General features: G+C 46.1%; 4 protein-coding genes and 1 pseudogene across 4 annotated transcripts; 3 read left to right on the top strand and 2 right to left on the bottom strand.

Moving 5' to 3' along the window:
• Window positions 1–2,287: 2,287 nt before the first annotated feature.
• Window positions 2,288–4,370, bottom strand: LOC112883379 (elongation factor 1-beta). The gene is made up of 6 exons (XM_025948674.1): window positions 4,172–4,370; window positions 3,833–3,949; window positions 3,634–3,718; window positions 3,054–3,159; window positions 2,816–2,929; window positions 2,288–2,738 (listed from the first exon to the last, which is right to left on the bottom strand). The coding sequence occupies exons 1-6, from the start codon at window positions 4,255–4,257 to the stop codon at window positions 2,575–2,577; spliced, it is 672 nt and encodes a 223-aa protein (XP_025804459.1). The 5' UTR covers window positions 4,258–4,370; the 3' UTR covers window positions 2,288–2,574.
• Window positions 4,371–4,572: 202 nt separating this feature from the next.
• On the top strand, window positions 4,573–6,401 carry LOC112880766 (pentatricopeptide repeat-containing protein At1g01970). Its single transcript, XM_025945524.1, has 2 exons — window positions 4,573–5,066; window positions 5,521–6,401. Exons 1-2 carry the CDS (start codon window positions 4,647–4,649, stop codon window positions 6,277–6,279), a joined length of 1,179 nt encoding a protein of 392 aa, XP_025801309.1. The 5' UTR covers window positions 4,573–4,646; the 3' UTR covers window positions 6,280–6,401.
• A 181-nt stretch (window positions 6,402–6,582) lies between these two features.
• On the bottom strand, window positions 6,583–9,917 carry LOC112880767 (annotated as a pseudogene).
• Window positions 9,918–10,922: 1,005 nt separating this feature from the next.
• On the top strand, window positions 10,923–14,076 carry LOC112880479. The gene is made up of 4 exons (XM_025945116.1): window positions 10,923–11,095; window positions 13,358–13,397; window positions 13,489–13,589; window positions 13,676–14,076. The coding sequence occupies exons 1-4, from the start codon at window positions 11,015–11,017 to the stop codon at window positions 13,760–13,762; spliced, it is 309 nt and encodes a 102-aa protein (XP_025800901.1). The 5' UTR covers window positions 10,923–11,014; the 3' UTR covers window positions 13,763–14,076.
• A 615-nt stretch (window positions 14,077–14,691) lies between these two features.
• Window positions 14,692–18,621, top strand: LOC112880478 (E3 ubiquitin-protein ligase AIRP2-like). The gene is made up of 5 exons (XM_025945115.1): window positions 14,692–15,051; window positions 15,614–15,764; window positions 15,860–15,926; window positions 16,024–16,258; window positions 18,056–18,621. Exons 1-5 carry the CDS (start codon window positions 14,987–14,989, stop codon window positions 18,264–18,266), a joined length of 729 nt encoding a protein of 242 aa, XP_025800900.1. The 5' UTR covers window positions 14,692–14,986; the 3' UTR covers window positions 18,267–18,621.
• The last annotated feature ends 68 nt before the right edge of the window (window positions 18,622–18,689 follow it).

The following is an 18,689-nucleotide window of genomic DNA, read 5'->3' as shown; positions in this document are numbered from 1 at the left end:
ACCTCTCCAGCCGTGGACGACGGACGGCGGCAGGCAGTGGGTACGGCAGAAGCCGGCGAGGCGTACCACCGGGTGCACCACACCTGGTGGCAGCCGGCGCGACGGCGTCGAGTGGGGGGAGGCCAACGCGTTGCTCGGTCGCTCGGCTCGGACGCAGGTGAGTGCAACCTCTGGTGGCAGCCCTGATGCCGATGGGGCGGCACAGGTGGTGCCGGCCTCTAGGTAGCGACAGAACCTTAATCCTTTAGCAACTACCGAATCCATCTCCCGAGATTACATGAACCAGGCTATCGGAATCAAGAATCTCAGAGGTTCGTGGAAGAACTGAATCACGATTGGGACTGTGGATTGGGGACGAACAAGATGCAATCGAACTCGGGCATGACTGCAGTCGGATACGAGTTTGATTTTGCCGGTTGCCGCATCCACGTGCCTCCCAGCGGATAGAGAAGGAACGACGGCGCGTGCCGGACGGCGAAATTTCCGGCATTTTTTCTTTTTTCCCCAGATTATATTAATTATTTAAATATTTTATATTATATGAATTATCTAAAAAATCAACGGCCTCCTAGGAGGTGACCGGTGTACCGTAGCAAAGCCCATTGAGAAATGAGAACGAATGCAGCAGTTGATCGAATTGTTTTGTTTCCCAAAAGGAGGGGGAATTCTTGGAATTGGCGACGGACAAAACTGGATGTAGCTCGGGCTGCTGCTGATGGCGTGGTGGGCGTACGCGGCGAAGACGCAGCCGGTGATGAGCGTCGTCCAGAGCACCGTCCGGGGATACAAGATCGCGAAAGGGCGCAGGGCCGCTGCCAACCCCATCGCTCAAGCGAGCTGTGCGTGGCTTCCTCTGGGCCGGGCAACCGAAGCAGAGGCAGGTTCAGGACGAACTAGCTGTGTGGAACTATGGATCCCCATTCCCAAGTGAAATGAGATGGGTCCATCGTTGATGAGCTTGTTGCTGCTATATATAGACAGAAAGAGTTGTACTATGTGTGTGTGGTAGCCTGGTATCTAGAAAGGAGCAGTTGGTAAACTGAAGATCATTCTGATGGGTCATGGGTAAACACATTTTCTGAATGTTGAGGATAATGTACCGGTGCACTGGCTAGGAAAAGCATCGATTTACCTCAGACAGGTTCAGCAACCTGCCCTGGTAATTTGCTTTCTTTTTCAGGGTCAGTAATTAAGTTCTTTCTACGTTCATGTACTTGGTACTAGGGGACAGTGTCACCGCGTGGCCCAGTGAACAGGTTGATGTTACCGTGACTGTCAGAATGGATCAGAGCATGCATGCCATGACATGTTAGTTGATAGTGAGTAACATAATATGTAGCATGAGATCCCTTAACGTATCACATAATATTGTCACCCAACTACATAAAATCAAGTAGTCGATCCTATGTACTTTGCTGGCCCGTTTCAGATTGCGTGCAGGGGCGGATCCAACGGTGGGGTGGGGTGGGGGCGGGGAGGCTCGAGCCCCTCCTACTGCCGGAAATTTCATGGAGCCTCCCCTACAAATTTGAGGAAGGATGGAAAAGGAAGCAGCAGGAGGAAGAAGAATAGGAGAATCCCCTAGGGCTTAATTCTGCCTCCACCACTGTTTGCGTGTGTACATGATAGCACGGAGCACGCAGTTCGTATGGAATGTACATTCAGATCTTAGCACCTTCGAAGAGCACATATCGTTTGTTGATCCTCGTTTCGTCATCGTCATCATCATCTACTTTGATCTTGCACCTTTGGGCCAGCGTACACTATTTGGAGTTATTTTTGTCTACACAACTATTCAGACATTTGTAGAGACACTCACTGCATTCCTATTATTAACAGTTGCTGTCCCTGTTTATACATTTCAAACCACTGCAGTAGGTGATTTTCAATTACTTAAGCCGTTGCAGTAGGCCACATCAGATCCCTGAGCTACTACGGCCAGCAGGGGCTTGCCTCTTGGGCATGAATCGAGCTGGGAACCTGCCAACCTGGGATCGCTAGCGCACCAGAGCCACGGCACATCAGGAATTCCCTTACTTTGATCAGCAATGTTGTGCGCCTGATTGACTGTTTGGTGATCTTCAATTTTTTTTTCTTTTTTTGGAACAGACAAGACTCAAACCCGATCTTGGTGAATATCGTGTGCACCAGACAGCATGGACATCAGATAGGTGCAATAAACAAACACAATTACATGGTCATATAGAGGAAAATACCAGCCGCATCAGTTACCACAGAATACCACATCATCATTCCCGCAACTATGCTATCGTCGACAGAAAAGCAGTATCAGAAAACACGTTTCTCATCCTCGTTCAAAACTAGCATTGCAAAGAAAACTGGTGTAATTTAGACACAGCATATGTTTCACCACCCAGCAGTTCAACTATTCAAGATAAACAGACATTCAAAAACCTGGCAGCACTGAACAATAGACTCGGATTGACCATTTCTATAGCAGAGTAACTAAAAGGGGTAAGATCACGCATCCCACGAGAAACTTAAGCGCTTGCCATCATAACCAATCCAGTTCCAACACCCCAGCAGCAGATGTAGTGCCCAATAATTGGGATTCTAGATCTTGTTGAAGGCAACAATATCACAGCTCTGGACGTACTCGTTGATGGGCGCCTCTTGGAGGTGGTCCTCAATCAGACTGTCAACAGACACGAGGTCATCCACAATGGTCAACATGATTGTCATCTTCTTGATACCATAACCCACAGGCACAAGCTTTGCTGCAACATAAAAGTGTGTTAGTCACAGGCAAATCTATTAGCTAGCTATGTGACACAGACAGATAGAAGTTCCTCACAAGCTCCCCAAGTGAGACCCTCCATCTGGACACTGCGAACAGCCTCCTCAAGCTTCTTCATGTCAGTTTCATCATCCCACGGCTTCACGTCCATCAGGACAGAGGACTTGCCACCTGTATAGATATGTATAAGCACACAAGCTATGCACAACTGATAAACTAAAGTAGCAGTGGCAAGATTGCCCAGTGATTTGAGTAAAAAACTAGGCTACCACTCCAAACTGAAAATTATGCGTACTTTCTTTCTTCTTGGCGGAGGCCTTGGCAGCCGCACGCTCATCTGCAGCCTTCTTGTCCTCCTCGGTTTCATCACCGAAAAGATCCAGGTCATCATCATCATCATCCTACAGAGTATCAACAGTATATATTATTAAAAACAAATCAACTCAGCAGCATCATATACTATGAAGTGGGGAGATTCATCATATACTTAAAGTCATGAGATTCATGCCTATCATTGATTCTAGGGTAGTAGGGGACCCTTGAGTTTACTACTGGTAGAACTACTGTTTTCAGTTAGTAGCTAGCTTAACAAACAGATTGTGGCATGGCAAATGAAACATGCATTGATCTAAGACATCCACATCATGTACACAACTGTTTAACTTAAGAGATGGCTACATCAATCCAATTTACAGTTACCATGTCAATAGATGAATATAGCACCATTGCATCTAGAGTACCCACACAATGAATTATCCAAAAAGCGTACAGTTATAAATCAAATAGAGCAGAGATGCTCAATTGCTCAACCATCAGAAGTTGATAGAAACAAAAGACAAAAGGGTCAGTATGAAAGGAAGACGTGAAGAACAGACCTTGGCAGTGTCGGCCGCAGGGGCAGCTGCTGCAGGAGCCGATCCCGCTCCAGGCAGATTCACACCAACACCCTTGCCAGGGAATCTGCAGCGAATGAAACACATTAGCCAACTACCCAAACAAATCCGGTACCACTTATAATATCTACCCAGCTACATCACAAGCATGGATAACGAGCTCCAACACTGGAATTCGCACCTGGAGGCTACAGCCGCGGCGACGGTCTCGTACCATCGCGCAGCATTGGGGAACTCAGCACCAGGCTTCGACGGCACAGCCGCGAACACCTTAATGTCGTCCTTGCTGATCACATCCCTACAGAAGCAAAACAATCACCATAAGCAAACAAAGCTCGCCCCCAAATCACTAGAGAGATTTGCTAAATTTGAAGTGAAAACATCAAGATCTCTTATCACAGCGCATCATCTGGACAGCGCAACTCAGCGAGGATCCAAGCAACTAAGCGCAAATCTATCGATTCAACAGATCTAATCAGAGCTAGTGCAAGAGTAAGTAAGAGCAATCAATCGGGCTCACCCGGAGACGTAGGTCTTGCCGGCGAGGTGCGACTCGAGCGCCTTGAGGCCTTCGCCGGTGTGGAGGTCGGAGAAAGTCACGGCCATCGGATCCGGAGAGGACTATGTCGGCTGCGACTTCTCAACGGACGTGAGGTGCTGCGGCGGCGGCGGCGGCTGTAAAATCTCAAACCCTAGAGATGGCGAGGAGCAGGCCGGGCCGCGAGCCCCGCCTATTTATATCTGGCGGCGCGGGTGCGGGTGGGGCCCGCGTGACAGAGTCCCAACGAGCCGGACACCCGTGTGATCAGGCATGTATGGCGAGGATATTCCGTGGTGGAACGGGGACAGTTGGAGCCGTCGGATCGGATCTTCGATAAACGGACGGCTCAGATTCAACCCTCGTCTTTGGATAGCGCCTTCGTCTTCCCCAGCTGCAACGGCACGCCCCCCTTCTCCTCCTCTTCTCCGGCGCCGCCCCGTCTTGCTCCACTCCCATGGCGTCGCTCGCCATCACGGCCTTGCACTCGGTAGGCAGCAAGGTCACTGGAGCCACGATCACGAAGCCCTGGAAGCCCGCTAGCCAATGCGCTTGTGTGTCTGGTGGCCATGGAGCGGAGCTACAGATTCTGACCGCCGAGGCTGAGGAGATGGCGGTGAGCGAGGCGCCAAGGTTCAGGTGGGACGTGTTCGGGTCCGACTTGTCCGATTCACAGGAGCGGGCGATTCGGGGCCTGTCTCCGAAGCTGCCCAATCGCTGCAAGGCCCTGATGACGCGCGTGGTGTGCCTGTCCCCCGGGGATGAGAACCTTGGTGCCTTACTCGCGTACTGGGTGAAGGCGATGAAGCCCAAGAGGGCGGACTGGTTGCTGGTCCTCAAGGAGCTGAAGGCAATGGAGAGCCCGCTGCTCGCTGAGGTTAGTGACACTGTTACAGTGAGCATTTCGCTACCTGACTGTTATAACTCTGAACTTCTGAAGCATTTTTTTTTTGAAAGACTGAACTTCTGAAGCATTTCGCTACTGTAAAAACTAGGAAACGCTATTCATTTTCATGTTTTTGCAGTACATAGTGGTTGATATGATCAGTTGGTTCTATACTGCTCAAAGATGGGCTCTTTCAGTGTTGTACGTGGATCAAATGTTCTCTGGTCACTGTTGTGCTTGGATGAAAATTTGAAATGATAGAAATTGACTCCACTATCGCGTAGCCTAAAATTGTGAAATTTATTCTTGGCAAGCGACATGCTCTGATTTCCTCCCATCCTCTTTACTAGACTTTTGATTTGTTCCTTGTTCGGTTTAACTGTTACTCTGTTGGCATTGACCTTAATAGCCATGTAATCTAACAGTAGTCATGCATGATTGCTAGGTATTGGAGTATGCGTTGCTGGAGGATTCTTTTGAAGCAAATGTTCGCGACTACACCAAGTTGATCCACATTTATGGCAAGCAGAAGCTGCTGCAGAAAGCTGAGGATGCATTTCATGACATGAAAGGCAGAGGCTTCCCTTGTGATCAGGTTATGTTGACTGCACTGATGGACATGTACAGTAAGGCTGGAGATCTCACCCGAGCGAAGGAGATTTTCAAAGAAATTATCTTGCTTGGCCTCCCTCTGGACAAGCGCGCATACGGCTCAATGATCATGGCTTATATCAGGGCTGCCATGCTCGACAAAGCAGAAGATATAATCAAAGCAATGGAGGATCAGCAGATACTCGCGGGAAAGGAAGTTTACAAGGCATTGCTGAGAGCCTATTCATACAAAGGCGATTCAGATGGGGCACAACGGATTTTCAATGCCATACAATTTGCAGGGGTAGTGCCTGACACAAAGCTCTGCGCCCTCTTGGTGAATGCTTACTGTCTCTCCAATCGAATCAATGAAGCTGTTTGTGTGATCCGAAACATGAGAACAGCAGGGTTGACACCTTGTGACAGATGCATTGCCTTGGTCCTGGGTGCTTATGAGAAGGCGAACATGTTGGAAACAGCAATGGGATTTTTGACAGAGCTTGAAGAAAATGGCGTTGTAATTGGTCAAGAGCCTTCTCAGTTGCTTGCTGGGTGGTTCAGAAGGCTTGGGGTAGTTCATGAAGTCGAACAGGTTCTGAAGGACCTCTCATAAGACATGAAAAGTAAGCAAATGATTGCAGTACCACTGGAATAGAGTGTAGAACTCTTAAGAGAACTTGTGCCAGCTGTTTTTTTTTGGAACCACTGATAAAGTTGTCTGGAATCAATTACCCATGAAACGCCTCATAACAAGCTAACTATGTGAAGTAAATTCAGCTGTATTATTACAAAAATTCAGTTTTTTTTATCATAACTGGCAAAGCTACCTTAAAGAACGCCAAATTTCCAAGATACTATACGGCCGTTTAGCACCTCACAATCATCAACCAAAGGAATTCCGGTTGAGAAGTAGCTCTTCCATTTTAATCCATGCACCATTGCCTCCCTACATTATAAACCTCAACAAGGGTACAAAATGTGATAGCGTCACCAAAAGTGAAGCTTAAATAGTTAAGCCTGATTAGAATCCGTAGAGTCATGAACTAGATCCTAGACAATTATCTTCATCCTAGACAATTATCTTCATGATCCAACAGCCACAAGGAATAGCCATCAAATAGTTACATGTCATGGTCATCGGTTTTGGATTTTTTCTTTTTCTTCTTCCGTTCGGTGGCTGTCTTAGGCTCAACATCCTCTGGTGCCTCATGGTTCTTCTTTTTCTTCTTCTTCTTCGGAGTCTCATCTTGTTTGACATCCTCATTGGCTGCCCCGGTGGCCATCTCTTCATCCTGTGTCTCCTCGAGCTTGTGCTTCTTCTTTTTCTTTGTCTTCTCCAGCAGCAGGCTTATCAACGTCCATTGCTTCACCTTCAGCCTCAGCTTTAGACTTCTTTTTCTTGCTTTTCTTAGCAGACACATCATTCTTCTCATTTCCTGTAAAAGGAATTTGCAAAAATGTGTTAAATACATTTTTTATGCTTATATGAAGCATGAGCTGAATTTAAGTGTTTCAACCAAGGAGGGTGTATGTCCTTACCATCACCATCCTCTGAAACTGCATTTGTAATACCCTCAATGGCAGCTTTCATTACATCAAGGTTCTCCCGAGGTGCAACACCCTTGTCATAGAAGTCCAGTCTCTCCTCAACTTGTTCACGCAGTTTCTCTCCGAAAATGGACGTATTCAACTCTGGAATCCAAAGTTTAACATCCAGCAAACTCAGAAGGGGTGCCAACATATGAACGTTTGCAAACAAAGTTCTGCAACTGACCTGAATAACAATCAATGCGTGAAGCAATGGAACACTTGTTTGCCAGGTACCGAGCCATTCGGCCCTTGTTCCTAGCTGATGCACGAAAAAATCAGAGCTCTGCAATTAAATAGAGAGCAACAAAAAAAATCAGAGGCGTAAAGGGCAAAGTTTGAAAACTTGCCACAACACTCAGCATTCAAGTAGCAAACTATCAACAAGAGGCTAAAAAAACACATAAACAGCTCTAGGTACCTGAAAAGCGCTTTTTCAGCACCGAGTATCTGAAGAGTGGAGGCAGGACACTTTGCAAGATTGGACAGACTGCCAGCGTGAGAGATTAGTCGAGCTCCAACAACTTCACCAATCAAAGATGTTAGGTTGGGTGCAATATCATTCATTTTCGTTACCAAATACTCGTAGAGCTTTTTACGGTATTCAGATAGATTCATGACCCGTTGGGCAAACTGTTGGACATTGATCAAATCAACTGGTGAAAGATCCTAGCCTGAAAGAACAGAGAAAGAAAAGCAAAAGGTTACCACGAAGATACAGCTATTGCAAAACTAGTTGAAGATGTAATGTTACCATAGATGCCTTTGCTGCTTCAACAATTTCTTTCGCCTTGTCCTCATCACCAACTAGATCTGCTAAAGCCGGAATGTCTTTTTCTGCTAAATCAGATTTGTTCACCACAAACTTGGCAATCTTAGCATAAAGGTAGTTGTCGTTAACGATTTTAACTAGCTCTGGAAAATGCCATGAGTACCATTCCCTGCATTACAGTTAAGAAATACATCCAAATCAACATGACTATCATACAGTATATTCAAAAGATAGTTGTATCATCATCAATGGAAAAGATTCGTAGCAATGCCAATTACGAACATAACAGAGTATATATGCAGACATGATGAGTTTGGCGATCTTTGGCACGTGCATTGGCAACATTTGTAAGATACCTCCAAACTGTATTCAATAGTACCCAGAGTTAAGAATTCCAGACCAAGTCATGACAGAAGTTAATACTAATTGCATCAAAACTCAGGCTTGTTGTAAAGCACAGCAGATATTAGAAACCCTTTCACGCTGACACTTGCATGGATTAAAATGAGGAAAAATGACATTGTAGACCAGAACAACATGACTGCAGGTCAGAATATCATTAGCAGCACACGGAACCAAAACAACAGAACAAAGGTCATTCAAATACATTTAGAATTATCAGTGTCAAAATAAAGTTGAGGTGAACAAATTGTCACAGCATCTAAGAAATATTGGCCTGTAAATAGTTTGATTAAAAATGGAAGACCTACCTCACTCTTAGGTAGAAGGAATTGATATCCTTATCGAGTGTGTCCAACAGAAAGATCGCTTGAATCACCATATTATCCACACGGTTCACATTGAACTTGACCTTAGCCCTGCTATAACTATGCCCCAGGCCTAGCTGAGCCTTCTCTAGGTCAGATTCCTGTAAACAACTACCAACGGAGGCAGTAAACAAACAAGAACAAAAATGATATCATTTGTTACACCAAACTACCTCGCAGAACTTACACCCAGAACGAAAAATTCGTAGCGCAAGCAGCAAGTAGTTAAAGCTGAAGTGATGTCGCAACCACTAAAGCATATAATTCGCAAGCCAAAGCCATGCAAAATCTTAGTTTTCAGCTAGACAAGTATAATTTAACGAGAAAATCAAAATTCTCCAATAACCCGCCAATGTACAGCAAAGCACTCTACAAAGCGCTTGCAGCATTTAATTATCCCTTGACGACGGTCTGGACTCTAGACTCCAGATTTGGATTGGTTACAAAACTGATGTCAAGCTTAGAAGCAAATTCATCACCTTGAGTTGGTCAATAAAACGATTGAAGTGCAGCCACACTCCTTGGAGCAGCTCCTGGACGAACTCGTTACTCTGGCAGGGGATACCCGTGGCCTCTGAGATGTGAGACCCAACCTTGGGCTCCATGACACCGAGACTGTACTTCGCTTTCTTCCCCTCTTTCACCTTGGGCAGGTTGAGCTCGAGGAAGTTCCTCAGCTCGTCGGTCATGATCCCTGCACAGCCCACACACCGCTCAAAATTCAGTCGGGTAGGGGAGTCATGGGACCGGAAACAAGCTATGAGCAGGGGTTTCGAGCGGGCCGGAGCGAGAGAGCATGATACCTTCGGAGATGGCGTTACATTGGTTGAGCGCGTTGACGGCGGAGGAGAAGGGGGAGAAGCCGGCGAGCTTGACGGCCTTGCCGAAGCGCTGGAGATCCAGCACGGAGGCGCGGACGGCGTCCACGCTCTGCCCAATCTCATCGATGCCGTACGCGTGGAAGAGAGCGTACCCCGACGCTGCCTCGAAGAGCAGGTACAACGCCATCTCCTCGCCGCGAGCTTTGTCGGCGGCGGAGGGGCTAGGGTAGCAGAGGAACGAGGGCCGAGGGGGGAGGGGAATGGTGGCTCTGTAATTTACGGTGGGGTTTCTGGTTCGCGCGTGTCCGGGTTTCCCGTCACCATTGGATATTTTCATCTTAATTAAATAAATGAATCTTCACGCCAAAAGAATGCATCTAAAAAATCCAATATATTTGTTACAAACTACTCCCTCCGTACCTAAATAACTGTCGCTGTTGGTGTACATGCCACAAGTTTGACTCCCATTTATAAAAAATACATGCAACATTTGTATCTCTAAATAAATTTATTAAAAACTAGATTCAAAATTTTTAATGATACTAAATTAAATATTTGTATTTTTTAATATATATATATATATATTTAGTCAAAGTTGTTTTCAGAAAAAACCATAGATATTTAGGGATGAAGGGAGTACTTCAGAAAAATATAGTTAGATCAGATGAAATATGGGTTGCTCCAATCTAATGATAGTTAGTACTATGATCCGTTTACTTTTGTCGTAGTATATGTGTTGTAGTAAAAAAAAGAAAAACGAAAGCTTCCCATAAAAGTTTTTAAAATTCTAAATTTACATTACATATCTCATAAATTAGTGGAGTTTATGCAGACTACCTTAAGCCACTTCAGTTCTCAATTGTGCTTTCTCTTATATTGTCCCTTTTGCAAATCCAAATGACAATTATTGTCAACATATTAGCAAAAAAATACCGTAAGTAACTACTTTAAGGCCAAACCAAATATTTGACGTACAACAATTTCGAGTCAAAAAAATGTACAACATTGCCCCACTATTCTGAGTCAGAATCTCACATGGTCCAAACCCACATCACACCTCTTGATTCAGCAAGGAAAAGTTATGTTCCGCCTTGAGGCCTTGCTAGTCTACAACATATATTCAGTTTATTTCATGTACTCTCCCCTGCTACATTTCTATCCATCAGCATCTTTGTTACTTCTACAGACCCCACAATCAACCTACACAAATGGGCCTCCGATGTGCTGGGTGGTCTATCAAGTGGGCCTTTATGGGCTTGTAGGAGTAGCAGAAATCCATCCGCTCCCCAGTTCCACTCCTCTAAAAAATTTTTAGAAAATCGACCCAGAAATCCCTTGACCAGCTGGAAGACTCCTCCGAATCCGAGGGCACGCGAGGGGTTCAGGCGACCGGCGGCGAGCATGGCGGCGGACAACAGCCGCGCGACGGCGGCCCTGGACGAGGCTCTCAAGCCCTTCCAGGAAAGAGCCTCCGAGGCTGAGGTTCGCTCGCTTGTCTCCTAGCTCCTCTCTGATTCCCGGCGGTTTCTGCTGGGCAACCCTCAACCGACAGCAATCTGGTTGCTCCTCTGAAGTTCTAGGCAGTTGTGGGTTTGGTTTCGAACCTAATGGTCACTGTGTTGCGGGATGCCAGCTTTTTTATCCATTAATTACAGAGCAAAAGTTATTGGGAAGGGTTTATCTGCTGGGGTACTCTGGAGCAAATAAAACAGATTGGTGGGGAATTGCGAACAAATTACCTATGCAGCTTTTTAGATGTATTTTTGTGCTATTTATATTCAGATTCGAATCCAATAGATTGCATTTCCAGATACGTGAACCCAAATAAATGATTCAGAACTCCCAACTCTCATTCCTATGTCATTGCATAGATTTATAGTGCTTAGTAGCCGATGTATCGTTTGTAATTCCATGAATCATGTGCTATCCGGGGCTCTGAGCAAGCAGAGAACACAATATTGCGAGGCATAACGTTAGCTCTTAATCTGCTTGAACCTACAAGAGGAGATAATGTGATCCCCGGTTTCTAGCTGTGGAGGAAGTCAGATGTTATATAAACTTAATAATCTTTGGTCATTTCCTTGCTATCCGCCTGATTTGGAATGTTTGGAAAGAGAGAAATCACTGGATTTTCCAACACAAATCTAGGACCACGTTAGGCACGGCCTTGAGAGCAAGAGAAGACAATTGCTTTAGAGAAAACTCATTTGATACCATCAAATAACATCGTTTTGATCTTTCCTAGCCTGGGCACTACCTCTTTGATTTTGTTCGCTTGGTTTTGTCCTAAAAAAATTTTGGTCCCTTCCCATGTACCACTGCTTTGAAGACCTTCCGCCCATACTGCCACCACAAGCCACCCATACTGCCAACACAAGCGCCTAACTTAGCATGTGTTTGATTCTGGGACCAAGTGGGTTGGGTCGGATCCATCTCTATTTTCTGGGTTGGGTCCAACCCATTTCGTGTTTGGTTACAAAGGATTGGTCCGACCCAATTTTCTGTTTGGTTGCAGGGGTTGAGTGAGGTGAGATGGATGAGAATTTAACACCGCTAGCAACAGTTATTGGTGGAGCCCACCTGTCAGCCTCGGAATATTCTTTTTTTTCTCCTTACCTTCTTCCTCCTCCCTCCTTGAGCCTTCTCCTGCAGCCCCTTCCCCCGCCCCTGCACCTTCCCGCCGCCCCTTCCCGGCCACCACAGGCTCAGCGGCACAACCCCTTCCCCGGCCGCGGCACGTTCGGCGGTGCCGCTCCTGCCTGGGCCGCGGGCCGCGCCCACGCCGTCCCTCCCCGGCCGCGGAGCGCTCAGCGACAGCGTCCCTGCCCGAGCCGCGGGCCGTGCGCCGCGCCGTCCATGCCCGGCCATGGCAGGCTCAGAGCCACCGCCCTTGCCTATTCTCGTCACCGGACCTGCCCATTCCCGCTCCCCCTTCCCCAGCCGCCGCCTCTTGCCCGGCCGCGGCATGCTCGTCGGCGCCGCCCCAACCCCGGCCGCCGCGCGGCCCCTGTCCCGGCCGCTGCTCGAGCTCGGCGCTAGTCGACGCCGCCCCTGCACCGGCCGCTGTCACCCAGCTCCCTGCCAGTCCTGCTGCGGCTCGCCGTCGCCCAGCTCCATGTCGCCCCTTCCCGGCTCGCCACGGCCTAGCTTCGCGCCGGCTATGCTGCCACCGCCAGACCCCCCCTGCCTACACGCCCGCGCTCGCGAACTGACGGAGGAGATGACGGGCGGACAGGAACAAAGTGGGTTCGTTTGGTTCGCTCGATTTCGAGGGACCAAACCAACCCGCTTCTGGAGGGGATATTCCCCTTTGGGATGAACCCAACCCAGATGACCTTCAAACCAAACGCGGGTCCAACTGGGTCGAACCTGTCCCGACCCAGTTGGACCCAGCAACCAAACACATGCTTAGCGACCTAGCATGTTTTTTGTACTGCAGTATTACCTGCCAGGCTAGGGGCTATCATGGACCATTTGTTCTTCAATTGCAATATCACCTACCCGGCTACCTCGCTGGCTATGGTCTGTGGATAACTACTGGTCTACTGTGTACTTTGTGGGTTGCTGTCTCTTACGTTTCTTTATCAAAAGTCACTGTGATGTGATGTATTGACCAGCCACATGGAAGCCTGTGGCAACCTTATCATGCTTGGTCAGAGTGGCTACACGAATGCTTAGTTTGTACAGGTGGTTGCCTTGATGTTATCTTTCCTAAATTTATAGTTGTTCCCTTTTGTCCCGCAGATACGCATAGCAAAGCTGGAAGCCTTGCTGTCCAACATAGGTAAATTGCTATGGTTTTGCTGTTCCATGCGTGCTCCTGTTGCTGAGAGGTCAGAGGAGGTGTTTATTTCCTTCTTTACATGATTTACTAGATGTCCTGAACAACGGATCAGAGACGAGTTCTTCTGCCATGAAAGATCTTCAGTCAAAGCTAGACGCAGTTAGTGCAGAATGCCTGACCGAAAAAGAGAAGGTAATCAATCCCTTTCGCTTCAAACTGTCGCCATCATACAACTGTTGACATCTGTATAACCGCAACTCGTCTCATGAACCTTGTAGAACAAGAAGCTAATCATGGAGAACGAGAAGCTCCAGTACCGCATCACCCATCTTATCCGTGCAATAAAAGAGGCAGAATCAAGATAGAAGAAGCCCGACGAGGCCGATTTAAAGCCTGATGTTCAAGTATCCTATCTTGCTGTTGAGCTTAAACTACTGTTGTGATATTGATATAGGTCTCGGTCAAAACTGCATCGATCTGTCGATCAGGATGCTATGCATGCGATCGTCTGTTTTCACCTGACCCCATTTTGGTAAGGTGTTGAGCGTTGAACCGTGGTCCGTGGAATGTGGTACCTGAATTAACTGTCCATATGTTATCATGTACTGGCGTTTGGTAATCTGCTCAGCTGACAATTGAGCCGGGTGGTTGAAAGAAAGAAAGAGGGCTTTCACTGATAGAAGCAGACAGACAGCTCTCATGATTCCATCATGCTTCGTGCTGAGAAGGCAGGGGGCAAAAGCATGTCACTTTACTTGTATTTCACCTTATCTCCTTTACACGAACTCATGCAACTCCACTAGAAACTAATCCTGGGATCATGTTGGTAATGTATTCAGCAATCAACAGATCTGTTGCGTACTAGCAACTGTTTTAAATAAAGTCTTATCTGAATCACAAACTATCAACTGACAATCTCAAATCTATGGAGGATACAGCTGCAACCATCGCGTTCATTTTATCGTTCCAGAAAACACCAAAAGAAGCAGGATGAAATCGTATTTCCTGTCAGCTACAGTCGGTGGTCTAGTCATTTGTACAGTAACACCACCTGATTATCTTACAAATTGTCCCCGTACAGCATGATTACGTGTACTTCGCTCGTATAAAGACTTTCCAGCCGGGTGGGGACGAAACCAAAACGGACATGGCTAGCGAGTAGCGACCGCACCGCACCTTCCAGAAACGTACGTGGCAACCTTCCGTGACCCCACCCCACCCTATCGCCACCCTACCGAACCTCACCGACGGGTGGGTCCGCGCCACCAGCCCCCACGCGTCAGTGGGGCTGGGCCGTCTCACTGCTCAGCTCCCCCGCGCTCCCTCCCGTGCACGCAAGGCACCCGACGGGATGAAAGCGAGAGGGCGTGAGCTTTAAATGGCCTCGCCGCTAACCACTGCTACTTCAGCCGCGCGAGCCCGTGCAGCGATTGGGATTTTTGGGGGCGCTCCGGCGCGCGGATCGGGAGGAGCGGGGGCGCTAGGGTTTGGGGGAGGCTTTGGGCGGCGAGAGCAGGGGAGGAGGTCTGGATTTGGATGGTCGCGGCGGCGCGGCGGTGGAGTTGGTGTGCTTCCCGGAGGCGGTCTTCATGGGCAGGTCGTTCAGGGACTCGCTCAAGGTGCTTGAGGCCGACATCCAGCACGCCAACTCGCTGTGAGTAGTGAGCTCATCTCATGCCTCCCCTTTCTTGTCGTATGCTATTGACGGATCGCTGTTCAGCTCCAGCTGAGAGATCATCAATTAATATCGTTTGACATGTTCCTGTTCGGCTGTTCCTAAGTGTTTTGAGCTGGGACACTGAGCGTGTTGGTACTAGTATCTTACCACTAATTGACGTGTTATTTTTTATAAAAAAAGAAAACAAAATTGCTGTGCTAATTGAGATCTTGAGTGGCATGGGTTAGCAGTTAGACCATGTGGTGGGATGCAGCTAGTCACCTTGGTTCATTGGTCCCTATCATAATGGTATATTAGATATGATACGTTCTTGATTGTGACACCTAGAATGAGATTCCCCTTTGGGATTTGTGATGGAATTAGTTGTCCACAAGATACCATGAGGGCAAATATTTAATAGTGAATTGAACTATGATTCATGGGTTGTTTGCCACCCTATGTGTATGAGTTGGTCTGGCAAGTCATGATTTAGGTTTAGCAATGACTTTAGTACCTTCCAGACGATTCATTGCTAATAATTTTGTTTGTAAAAATGCAGTGCTTCTGAATTTCGGAGGGAATATGATGGCGCCACCCTTCAGATGAGGATGGCATATTGCCCTGCTGCCCATTTTTTCCTTTTTCTTGTGCAGTGGACAGATTGCAGCCTTGCTGGTGCACTTGGGCTGTTGAGGATTCTAATTTATAAGGTTGGCCAACGCTTCTGTCTTAGAACCAAGTTTCTGTCCATTTTTATGGTGGGTTAGTACTTAGGTTAACATGAAAAAATATATTGAACGTGCAGGTTTATGCTGATGGGACAACCACCATGTCTACTCATGAAAGAAAAGCAAGCATCAGGGAATTTTATGGTATAGTGCATATCTTTCGGAATCTTTTGAACAACATTTGCTTTGCACCATTATTATCTTTAATTGCTTGTTCATTAGGTCTTGTTGGTTTTGGCAGCTGTCATATTTCCTTCTTTGATGCAACTACATGAAGGAATCAATGAAGTAGAGGATAAGAAACAGAAAGCAATATGTATAGAGAGGTATAAAAAACGAGACGAGGATCCGGAAATGGTGATATCAGAGATTGACGATAATATAGAGGAGGAATGTGGCATATGTATGGAGATAAACACCAAAGTTGTTCTTCCAACTTGTAGCCATGCTATGTGCATTAAATGCTATCGTGACTGGTACAAATTTGCACTCCCATTTCTGAAGTCTTTTGGAATATTTTAGTTATTCTGTTCTTGTGACAATAAAGTGTTTTTGCCCGCTCAATGAAATGTCATGCATTCAATATGTGAAATAATTACTTTTGTATTGCAATAGTGCTTAGATACACATGTCTATAAGCTGGATGTGTCATCAATATATGAATTTATTAGTACCAATCTGAAAAAGAAGTGCCATTTTGTTTATCTGGCTACTTGGTAGATAGCTACAGGGTCATTTCCTGCTTGCCCTGAGCTACCTACTATATTACAGGATCATTGACCCTTATGAACTCTTAGTTCTAAATCATGACCCTAACTGCAACTTTGCTTTGCCAGCTGCTGTCATTATTATGCTGCTGTGTTCCATAAGCTGCTGTCTCATCTTCACATGAGATTAGCTGGGCAACAAACTGTAGCGAAAAAACCTTGCAGCAGATTTCTTTTACAGCCAATTAAAATCAGCTGTCATTCTTGCTCTTTGATGATGTGTAGTCGCTCTGCGTATAATGATCATAATCCTACGGTCTATGCATCAGAAGTAGAGTTTTGAGGAAGAACTAGAAACCTCACTGTTCACTTCATCCCTGCCTTTTTTTTCAATTGTTTTCAGCATACATTTTGCCATGAGACCTGAAATCAGGAATGTCAATTGTTTTCAGCATACATTTTGCCATGAGACCTGAAATCAGGAATGAATACTGCAGACTTGGATAATAATCCGCTAATGTAGATTACAAGAAATAAAATGACAATACTGGTATTGACAAAGCGCAAGGCAGCCAAAAGGTAGATAGAGATCAATTTATTTTTGTACCTAGATGGGCAGCCTTTATTAAAAAAAAACACAGATAGGCAGCAAGTTTGGACCAACATTGTGTGGTGATGTCTACAGGAGGCCAAGACCCATGTGTGTTGGACTTCTCTTGGTTAGTTCTGAATTTAAGGACACAAAGGACTGAACTGACGCCAAAATTTCTTGCCACAAGTCTATATTTGTCCGATGTTGTTCTTATGATTTGGTGATTCTAGAGTGTTTTGCATGAGATGTCCACTCAGCTTGTTTTCTTGCAAGTTAGAACATGCCATGTCATATCCTGCTTTTGTTTGGGTGTAGGTTTTCCATTATTTAGAAACAAGACAAAACCTAAATAAATTTATATGAAGGGCAAAAGGCCTTCTCTTTTTTGGTGAATTTTTGAATAGTAGTTTACCTGGGGGCTGGGGCTAGGGACCAGGCTATCGGCTTATAATATTAATAATTGGACAGAAGAGATATATTTTTGTTCCCTGATGCTTGAAGAACTAGCACTCATCTTTATGCCTGCTGAAAGTGTTCTTTTGTTGGAAATGTACCATGAAGCCAAATAAGGGCGATGATCATTCTTTTGTTTGTCTGTATGTGTTAATATTTCAATGCAGAATTAGCATGTGGTTTGTTAGTGTCAAACTGATAATCACTATCTAGCCTACAAAGTTTGATATCTTTCTGATTCTCCCATTGATTTCTTTAGAACTAAATTTAGGTGTGACAAATATAGTTAGTAACCAAATAGGCCTGTAATGTTACATCAAGCCGAATAAGGACAATTGCCATTCTTTGTGTGTGCTAGTAACGTGTCAATGCAGAAGCAGAACTAGTATGTGGTTTGTTAGTGTCAATCTGACCATCACAATCTAGCCTACAATAATAACTTTCAGATTCTTTTAGTGAATTTCTTCTTTATTCAACTGTATAATATGTGTTGGTCTAAGCCTGTTATGATATTGCCGCAGGAGGTCAAGATCCCAGTCCTGTCCGTTCTGCCGCGACAGCCTCAAGAGGGTAAACTCTGCTGACCTATGGATATACACGGATAACAGGGACATCGTCGACATGGCGACAGTCCGAAGAGAGAACCTGAGGCGACTCTTCATGTACATAGACAAGTTGCCCACCGTCATCCCAGAGTCTGTCTTCGATGTCTACGACTCCCATGTGAAGTGACGCTGGGCTCATCAGCCAATTGTTTATGGGCGTGCTACGTCTAGTGCTGAGCCCTGGGCGTCTGGTGCTGTGTGCTTTTTTAAGAGGCTCGCAGCCGCTCTCTGGATGCTGAGGAGGCTAATTTATATAGTACATATGTAAGTAGAACTTGTTCTATCATCCTGTGTGGTGTGCTGAGTTATAGGGGCTTAGGACAATCTGACCCTTTGTCAGTGGGATATCATGGGTATGGCAAGCAAACGGTGATGTTCATATGGGCGTTCATCTGATGGATGTTCTGGTGCGTGTTTCTTGTAAATGATTGGATAGATGTATGCAGTTGTCAATTGCAGAAAAGTGGTGGTTTTTATCCTGCGATTGCATAGTGTTGTTTCAGCGGTCAGTCCAGGCCGCCCTTCAGAGTAGTTTCTGTCAGATTCTTTT

The sequence above is a fragment of the Panicum hallii genome, chromosome 2, assembly GCF_002211085.1.
Source record: "Panicum hallii strain FIL2 chromosome 2, PHallii_v3.1, whole genome shotgun sequence".
Lineage (NCBI taxonomy): Eukaryota > Viridiplantae > Streptophyta > Magnoliopsida > Poales > Poaceae > Panicum > Panicum hallii.
The sequence above is the reverse complement of the archived record's forward strand: the minus strand, read 5'-3'. Positions and strand labels throughout refer to the sequence as shown.

Coding starts and splice junctions, on each gene's coding strand:
- LOC112883379 (XM_025948674.1), bottom strand. CDS start 4,257: ATGGCCGTGACTTTCTCCGACCTCCACACCGGCGAAGGCCTCAAGGCG. Junction 3,719..3,832: donor GCCGCGGCTGTAGCCTCCAG/GTGCGAATTCCA, acceptor CATTCGCTGCAG/ATTCCCTGGCAAGGGTGTTG. Junction 2,930..3,053: donor CTCCGCCAAGAAGAAAGAAA/GTACGCATAATT, acceptor ATATCTATACAG/GTGGCAAGTCCTCTGTCCTG.
- LOC112880478 (XM_025945115.1), top strand. CDS start 14,987: ATGGGCAGGTCGTTCAGGGACTCGCTCAAGGTGCTTGAGGCCGACATC. Junction 15,052..15,613: donor ATCCAGCACGCCAACTCGCT/GTGAGTAGTGAG, acceptor GTAAAAATGCAG/TGCTTCTGAATTTCGGAGGG. Junction 15,927..16,023: donor AAGCATCAGGGAATTTTATG/GTATAGTGCATA, acceptor TGGTTTTGGCAG/CTGTCATATTTCCTTCTTTG.
- LOC112880479 (XM_025945116.1), top strand. CDS start 11,015: ATGGCGGCGGACAACAGCCGCGCGACGGCGGCCCTGGACGAGGCTCTC. Junction 13,398..13,488: donor AGCCTTGCTGTCCAACATAG/GTAAATTGCTAT, acceptor ATGATTTACTAG/ATGTCCTGAACAACGGATCA. Junction 13,590..13,675: donor GCCTGACCGAAAAAGAGAAG/GTAATCAATCCC, acceptor TGAACCTTGTAG/AACAAGAAGCTAATCATGGA.
- LOC112880766 (XM_025945524.1), top strand. CDS start 4,647: ATGGCGTCGCTCGCCATCACGGCCTTGCACTCGGTAGGCAGCAAGGTC. Junction 5,067..5,520: donor AGAGCCCGCTGCTCGCTGAG/GTTAGTGACACT, acceptor CATGATTGCTAG/GTATTGGAGTATGCGTTGCT.